General features: G+C 45.8%; 1 protein-coding gene across 2 annotated transcripts in view; it reads left to right on the top strand.

The window, feature by feature from the left end:
• The window catches only part of b3gnt9 (UDP-GlcNAc:betaGal beta-1,3-N-acetylglucosaminyltransferase 9), a 16,126-nt gene extending 10,257 nt beyond the window's left edge, over nucleotides 1-5,869 (top strand). For both annotated transcript variants that reach the window (XM_048605624.1, XM_048605623.1), the window contains exon 2: nucleotides 1,126-5,869. In XM_048605624.1, coding sequence (XP_048461581.1) covers nucleotides 1,679-2,929 — 1,251 coding nt within the window. In that variant the 5' untranslated portion in view covers nucleotides 1,126-1,678 and the 3' untranslated portion in view covers nucleotides 2,930-5,869. The remainder of the gene's footprint in view (nucleotides 1-1,125) is intronic.
• Nucleotides 5,870-8,996: the final 3,127 nt, after the last annotated feature.

Raw genomic sequence — 8,996 nt, 5'->3', positions numbered from 1 at the left:
GGATGGGATGGGGGAGTGTGTTGGGGATTAGGGATGGAATGGGGGAGTGTGTTGGTAATTAGGGATGGGATCAGGGAGTGTGTTGGAGTGAGGGATGGGATAGGGGTGTGCTGGGAATTAGGTATGGAATAGGGATGAGCGTTAGCGATGAGGGATTGAATAGAGGAGTGTTTTGGGGATTAGGGATGGGATGGGGGTGTGTGTTGGGGATTGGCTATAGTGTGGGTGTATATGTATGGGGCCTTAGTTATGAGATTGAGTAGGTTTGTGAGTTAAGTTTTAATTGTGAGAATGAGAGGTGTAGGATTACAATGTAGCACATTAGACGTGCAAATATTATAACATAATCAGATACATTTATAAACAAGTGAAGTAGTTGGCAAGCGGGTGGCTGTTTCTCTGCAACCTAACAGAAATCCACGAGGCAGACATTCACAATGTAGGCAGTGAAATTCCACTTCACAGAAAAAAAAACAAAGAATTCTGGAAATCTGAAACAGAAGCTGGAAAAACTCAGCAGGTCTCTGCGGAGAGAGAAAGCAGAGTTAACGTTCTTAAGCAGGGTATCTGGACCCGTGATGTTCACTCTGCTTCTCTCTCTCCACAGATGCTGCCAAACAGATGCTGAGTTTTCCCAACAATTTCTGTTTTTGTTTGAAATTCCACTTCAGTTGGCTCCGATATTTTCCAAGCCCAAATCTCAAATCTTAAAAGATTAGGCAAAAATGGCAGCAGCAGAAAAAGGGGCAAGCATTTGTTAAGTGGTTAATACAGCAACTCTGTGTAACATGTGAGTAAATATAAAATAAAGTGTCATTTTCATAGCTACCATCAATTCTGAGGAAGGGTCGCCGGACCCAAAACATTAACTCTGATTTTTTCTTCACATATGCTGCCAGACTTGCTGAGCTTTTCCAGCAACTTCTGTTTTCTGATTTACAGCAGCCACAATTCTTTTGGTTTTTACGCAGAAACTGTGGGGTTTATTTATGTCTTTTTTCACTAAGGTTACTGTTTCTTGCCAGAGCTAGTTTCCAGGACCGCTTCAATATCCAGCAGTAAAGGTTCTACGTGGCAGGCTGGACAGCTGTTTCAGTTAACTATGCTTTTGTCTCTGTTCTACAGATATGATAAAGTAAAACAAACTTTCCCAGTGCCAGAACTGTGAACTCGAGCCTTGAATAAAATCATCCCAGTGGAAAACTGTGAACTCCAGGTCTGAAATAAAATCACCCCAGTGTCAGAGTGTGAACTCCAGACCTGAATAAAATTACCCCACTGCCAGACTGTGAACTCCAGCCTTGGATAAAATCATCCCAGTGGAAAACTGTGAACTCCAGACTTGAATAAAATCACCCCAGTGTCAGTGTGAACTGCAGACCTGAATAAAATCACCCCAGCACCAGACTGTGAACTTCAGATCTGAATGAAATCGTCCATGTGGCAGACTGTGAACTCCAGACCTGAATAAAAATACCCCAGTGCCAGAGTGTGGACTCCTACCTGAATAAAACCAACCAGAGCCATCCCTCCATTGAATTTCCAAAGTGTATAAAATCACCCAATCGGAACTTCCAGTCAGCATAAACCAGCCCAGTTGTGGTCTATTTAAAACAAAAACTGTATACATTTGTGCGGAACATCCATCAGCCAGAGCTGTGTGTGCTTTTCTGGGACCATGAGGCTGCGGCGGAAAGGCGATCTTCTCTGTACGTTCCTCCTGCTAACAACATTTTGTATTTTGCTCTACATCCAAATGCGCTCGGACACCCCGTGGCTGGATAAACCCGAGCAACAACAGCAACCCGGAACCAAAAGGTACGCCCTGCTGGGAAGCACCAAGGCAGCAACTCCGCTGGCGTTGACCAGCAGCTCGCCAGGGTCAGAGAGAGTCTGTCAGCCAGGCCAACAGCTAGAGACTGCTCAGGAGCAAAGGCTAACATCACCGCCCTCCAACCTTTTACCCTGGAACTACCGCCAGTACCTCTGGCAAAAGGATTGCCGGGAGTTCCAGCAGATCATTAACCAGGAGAACAAGTGCCGGAAGGTGCGAGGGGAACAGCTGCTACTGATCTCTATCAAGTCCAGGGTGGAGGAGTTTGAGAGGCGCGAAGTCGCTCGGAAAACCTGGGCACGGGAGGGCGATGTCCGCCACCTGCAGGTCCGCAGGCTCTTCCTGCTGGGAATCCCAGCCAACCAGAGCTCCCTAGCTTCCTGGAGCCGCCTGCTGGAGCAGGAGAGCCAGACCTACCAGGACATTCTCCTGTGGGATTTCCAGGACACCTTCTTCAACCTCACGCTGAAGGAGATCCACTTTCTCAAGTGGCTGGATCAGTTCTGCACCTCTGCGGAGTTCGTCTTCAAAGGGGACGACGATGTCTTCGTCAACGTGGAGAACATCGCGGATTTCTTAGCGGACGCCGACCCCAAGGATGACCTGTTCGTGGGCCACATCATCTACCAGGCGCTGCCCATCAGATCCAACAAGAGTAAATACTTTATCCCGGAGATGATGTACGGCCCAGGGGTTTACCCAGTCTACGCGGGAGGTGGGGGCTTCCTCATGTCGGTACACACCGCTAGGAGGCTGTACCAAGCCAGCAAGGAGGTAGATCTCTTCCCCATCGACGATGTCTTTCTGGGGATGTGCTTGCTGCGGATCGGCCTCGAACCCCTGACTCATGAAGGATTCCGAACATTCGGCATCGTCCGGCCCTCAGCCGCACCCCACATGCAGACGTTTGACCCGTGCTTCTACAAGGAGCTGATGGTGGTCCATAGCCTGAAGGTGCCTGAAATCTGGCTGATGTGGAGCCTCCTCCACGACCCGAAGCTGGACTGCGGTCGCAAGGGCTCCATGAAGCGTCCCTTCAGGTGGCGAGTCAAGCGGAAGTCCCCGTCCCCCTCTGTCAGGACATTAAAACACTGACAGAGGACAGAAAGGGAAGCTCTCTCCCGTTACTTGGAGACATGCCCTCAGTTATTACCCTTGGAAATTTGTACTTTGAATGTTTTATAAATATTTCTTTTTTTTAATATTATTATTTAAAGTCACTCATGGCAACAGATACGTGCACCTCCAAAGCACATTAGTGTAAATATCAAACACAACAGATGGGTTAGTCTAAATCCACACACAGCCATTTCTTCCTGACCACCATCAATGGTTTCACTCAGACCTATCGTTTAGCGTCTTAGAGACTGAATCTTTCCGGCGTCCCAAAGCCAGGAACAGTAGGGAGGTGCTGAACATACTGACCCTGGCCAGTACTGGGATGATGTAGCTGGCATCAGCCATTCTTGGGATGGTGAGGTCCTGCAGACCCCAGCCCTGTCCAAACAAAAACAAAACAAGCCAGTTCCTGCTGGCTGCTTACAAAGTGAAAATTTAACCCATCGATGCACACAGGAGGCTATATTGCCCATCCGATCCTTACTAGCTGCCAACAGAACAATTCAGTCATTCCTATTCCCCGACAAACGCCATTGCCCAGAATTTGCCAAAAGTGTCCATCCAATTTCATTTTGAAACTATTCATCCTAACTGTTAGGGGTTTGAAGTTAATCTGCACCATCCTTCCAGGTGGTGAATTCCAGGTCATTATCACTCATTGCTTTGAAAAAGGTTTCTTCTTTATATTATCCTCACATCTCTTTCCCAAAGTATTTAAATCCGTCTCCTCATCCTTTGGCATCAACAAATACTGAGTCAGTGAACCTTCTGTCAAGTCTATTTCTTGCCTCGTGGTTCTGGTTTCTTTCTCCTTTTGCAAATGTTTAATGGGAACACTTTTTCTTTGACTATCTCATCTCAATCCTGTAGGTCATTATTAGATCCCACTCAGCTTCCTTTGAGTCAAAGAGACCAACCCAAGTTTCTCCTGTAGCTAAAATTTCTTATCCCTGGAACTTTCTGGTGAATCTGCCTTTGAACTCAAGACCTCATAATCCCATTTGCTGTTCTAACTTATTTTTAATATGTGCTGGCTCCTTCAGAGATCCATGCACATGAACCTTTGTTTTTGTATTCTGTTTTGATTTGTCCCTCAGTCTAACCCCAGTGCCAAATGCATCATTTCACACTTCTCTATACTAAATACCATCTGTGCCACTTATCTGCCCATTCTGTTCACCTATTCATATCTTGGTAGTCAGTAGGTATCATCCTCACAGATTTGCCACATTGCCAACATTGAAATCATTGGCAAATTTTGAAATTTTACTTTGTATCCTGAAATTCAAGTCATTTATTTATCAGAGAAAACAGTGCTTCAAGTATTTAAGCTAACCATTGCCTACCATCCTCTAGCCTGAAAGGGATTTAACACAACTTGCTACATTCTGTTATCAAGGTTATTATTTTATCCAAGCTGACACTGGCCTATTTCATGAGTTTCAGTTTGGTTAACCAATCTTCTTATGTTGAACTTTGTCAAATGTTTTCTTAAAATCCATAGAGACAGCATGCATTGCATTCACTTCATCAATTTTTTCAGTTACTTCGCTAACATAACTAGCAAACAATCCTGAGTGTGCTAACACCTGCACTAACAGCTTGTTTAAGGAAATCAGTCAAGTTGGTAATGTTTTCTAGGAGTGATATATGTTCATCTACTAGGTCCTGCTCTTTGTAGACAAAAGGAAAATGTTCAAACCTTGCTCATTCTCTGAATTATCTGTGAACTGGGTAGCCAATTGTTCTCTTTTGCATGGGCATGCTTTTCTCCGATAGTACAAATTGCTGTCATTGTTTGAAATTTGGCATTCTTGAGTTTGTCATTATGAGTGCATGGCAAAAAGCTTTGGCAATAAGATTATCGTTCTTACTACTCATCACTGATGTTAAACTGACTGGCTTGTACCAGGAATGTCTTGACACTCTTAAAAACAAGGATGTCACATTTGCTTCTTTCCAATCCTCTAGCACCTCCGTCTTTCTCAGGAAAATCGGAAGTTTATGGTGAGCACTGTTTGAGCATTCTAGCCTAAGCCTGTGCCTCTAAGCGTATATCATCTAGTCTGTTTTTTGTTTGCAAGAATTCTCTGATATTTTGTAAATCAGAGTAATTTAGCAGTATGAATTGCAAAAATACATTCCCTACAGTTTTGACAAGACTACAACAGGTCTCACTTTTAGCAATCCAGAGACATGCAGCATCCAGGAGTTTCTGATGTGAGGAATAGGTCTGCGAGTGGAATAAAAATCCCGAACCCCAGCTCCCCTCCTCTCTCCCCTCTCCATCTGCCTCACATTCTGTCTTGTCCCCTCCCCTCCCCCACTGCCTCTCCCTCCATCAATACCAGCCATAACTCACTTGGCAGCATTGTCACCTCTGAATCACAAGATTCCAGATTTAAATCCCACCCCAGTACATAAATCAGGCCTGATACATTTGTTGTGTGATGTACTGTTGGAAGAGCTCTCTTTTTGGATGAGATGTTCAAACCAAGGTCCTAACTACCTACTTGGGTAGACCAAGAAGAGCCCACATCACCGTTCTGAAAAAGAGCAGGGGAACTATCGCTGGGGTCCACATCATTGTTTCTCCCTTACTCAACATCATTGAAGCAGATTATCTAGTCACTGTCATGTTCCTGTTTTGGTTATCACATTTCTTCCATTACAACAGTGACCATACTGCATTGGCTATAAAGCACTTCAACACTCGGTCATCAAAAGCACTACATAAATGCAATTTTATTTCAAATTTTCTATCCGTACTAATGTGACAGGATAGTTAATGGAGTCACCCCATGCTAGGGCCTAGCCAGTATAAATATTAAGAGACTTTAAACTGCTCTAGGCAGTCCCATTGTTGTAAAAATACATTCTCGAAATAACTGAATTTTTATACTTTGTCTCCCCTCAATAAACACCAGTTATAGAATCTGGATTAAATGTAATTCTAATATCTCTTTAATAATTAGATTGTATATTATTAAATACTTTCTCCACGCTGTATCATGTCAAAAGCATTTGCAAGTTCTAAATTTGTGATGGTCAGTAACCTGACTCAGTATGAACCTTTTGACAACAAGTTGACTGATGGGAAAAGCAACTTGTAATATTTGTTTTGTCCAAATGTATTGGCAGCTTGTCTGGAAATTGTTATGATAACAGCATTGTCCTAAATATGGCCGGATAAAACAGAGTTTCATAACTTAAAATTACCTCAATTGCTCACATAACAGTGGATGAGAAATCTCTTCATCTAATTCATCATAAAATTGCTTAAAGCAGGTCAGTTTGCTCTTTTCTTGAAGTTCAAATTCACAAGACCCCATAAACAAATAAATCAGCTTGTCATCAAAGTACCAATCAAAATACAAATATTCTTCCATTTTGGGGAACAATGTACAAACCTGTTTAGGGCTGCTTGTGCTAAGCAGTACCAACTCTTACACAACTCTCAATCAAGAATAGGCAAAGATGCTTACCCGACAGAGTACAATATTGTACTATTAATGCAAACACAAATTTAGTTGCTCCTCTCAGTGATGGAAGGCCAGGGAACGTTGTTGGGAATGTAGGACTTTCCCAGAATTCACAACAGATGTACTGAGAGAAGGTGGAATGCTCAGCTTATAAAGTAAAATAGGGTCTCGGTAGAGGAACCAGCCAGTCACGTTCTCTGCTGTGACCCACTGCTGCTAATATAAATGGCAGGGAGCCACTTAACAATATTCAGTATTTATTTTGGAATGATTTTCAGTACGCATGAGTCATTGCAGATGTTTGCCTTGGATAGTGGCTCCTTCTTCTTCTCCCTCCATTTCACCTTGTTCCCCTCCCTCCTCAGTTCATCAGAGGTCAGAAATCCTACCAAAATTCACTGCTGCAGCCAAATTTTTTGACGCAATTCAAAAAGCTTTCAGAATTGGACTTTGAACAATATGGCCACAGACACATCACCCCTCCACCTCCTCCAAAACTTCCAATTCCCCGGTCCCCGACACCTCATCTTTACCATGGACGTCCAGTCCCTATACACCTACATTCCCCATACAGATGGCCTAAAGGCCCTCCGCTTCTTCCTGTCCCACAGGCCCGACCAGTCCCCCTCCACTGACACCTTCATCCGCTTAGCCGAACTCGTCCTCACCCTCAACAACTTCTCTTTCAATTCCTCCCACTTCCTACAGACAAAGGGGGTGGCCATGAGTACCCGCATGGGCCCAGGCTATGCCTGCCTCTTTGTAGGTTATGTGGAACAATCCCTCTTCCGTACCTACACTGGCCCTAAACCCCACCTCTCCCTCCGTTACATTGATGACTGTATTGGCGTCGCCTCGTGCTCCCACGAGGAGCTTGAACAGTTCATCCACTTCACCAACACCTTCCACCCCAACCTTAAGTTCACCTGGACCATCTCTAACACCTCTCTCACCTTCCTGGACCTCTCTGTCTCCATCTCGGGCAACCACCTAGAAACCGATATCCATTTCAAGCCCACCGACTCCCACAGCTACCTAGAATACACCTCCTCCCACCCACCTTCCTGCAAAAATGCCATTCCCTATTCCCAATTCCTTCGCCTCCGCCGCATCTGCTCCCAGGCTGAGGCATTCCACTCCTGTACATCTCAGATGTCCTCGTTTTTCAAGGACCGCAACGTCCCCCCCTCAGTGGTCGAGAACGCCCTCGACCGTATCTCCCGCATTTCCCGCAACTCATCCCTCACACCCCGTCCCCGCAATAACAACCAAAAAAGAATCCCCCTCGTCCTCACGTACCACCCCACCAACCTCCGGATCCAACGCATCATCCTCCGACACTTCCGCCATCTGCAATCCGACCCCACCACCAAAGATATTTTTCCCTCCCCACCCTTATCTGCTTTCCGGAGGGACCACTCTCTCCATGACTCCCTTGTCCGCTCCACACTCCCCTCCAGCTCCACCACACCCGGCACTTTTCCCTGCAACCGCAGGAAGTGCTACACCTGCCCCCACACCACCTCCCTCACCCCCATCCCAGGCCCCAAGAAGACTTTCCACATCAAGCAGATATTCAGCTGCACATCTGCTAATGTGGTATACTGCATCCGCTGTACCCGTTGTGGCCTCCTCTACATCGGGGAAACCAAGCGGAGGCTTGGGGACCGCTTTGCAGAACACCTACGCTCGGTCCGCAATAAACAACTGCACCTCCCAGTTGCAAAACATTTCAACTCCCCCTCCCATTCCTCAGATGACATGTCCATCCTGGGCCTCCTGCAGTGCCACAACGATGCCACCCGAAGGTTGCAGGAACAGCAACTCATATTCCGCTTGGGAACCCTGCAGCCCAATGGTATCAATGTGGATTTCACAAGCTTCAAAATCTCCCCTCCGCTACCGCATTCCAAAACCAGCCCAGCTCGTCCCCACCTACCTAACCTGTTCTTCCTCCCACCTATCCCCACCTCCCACCTCAAGCCCCACCCCCATCTCCTACCTACTAACCTCATTCCGCCCCCTTGACCTGTCCGTCCTCCCTGGACTGACCTGTCTCCTCCCTAACTCCCCACCTACACTCACCTTTACTGGCTCCATCCCCGCCTCTTTGACCTGTCTGTTTCTTCTCCACCTATCTTCTCCTCTATCCATCTTCTATCCGCCTCCCCCTCTCTCCCTATTTATTTCAGAACCTTCTTCCCCTCCCCCATTTCTGATGAAGGGTCTAGGCCCGAAACGTCAGCCTTCCTGCTCCTATGATGCTGCTTGGCCTGCTGTGTTCATCCAGCTCTACACCTTGTTATCTCAGATTTTCCAGCATCTGCAGTTCCTACTATCTCATCCACCGACAATGGCCAGTTCCAACACATCTAAGTCTCAACATTCTAAGCATTTTAGAGGCAGGTACAAAATGGAAAATTGTTGTAAACAAAAGACATGCTATCAAAACTTTTTATCTTACACTAAGGACAGATGCAAGAATGTAACATTTTAAAGAAGGCAACAATTTATTTTGTGTGAGAACAGAGTACCATTTGGCTGACAAGTCTACTCTGATT

This window comes from Rhincodon typus, chromosome 15, assembly GCF_021869965.1.
Source record: "Rhincodon typus isolate 14 chromosome 15, sRhiTyp1.1, whole genome shotgun sequence".
Lineage (NCBI taxonomy): Eukaryota > Metazoa > Chordata > Chondrichthyes > Orectolobiformes > Rhincodontidae > Rhincodon > Rhincodon typus.
This window is presented reverse-complemented; position numbering and strand designations above follow the sequence as displayed.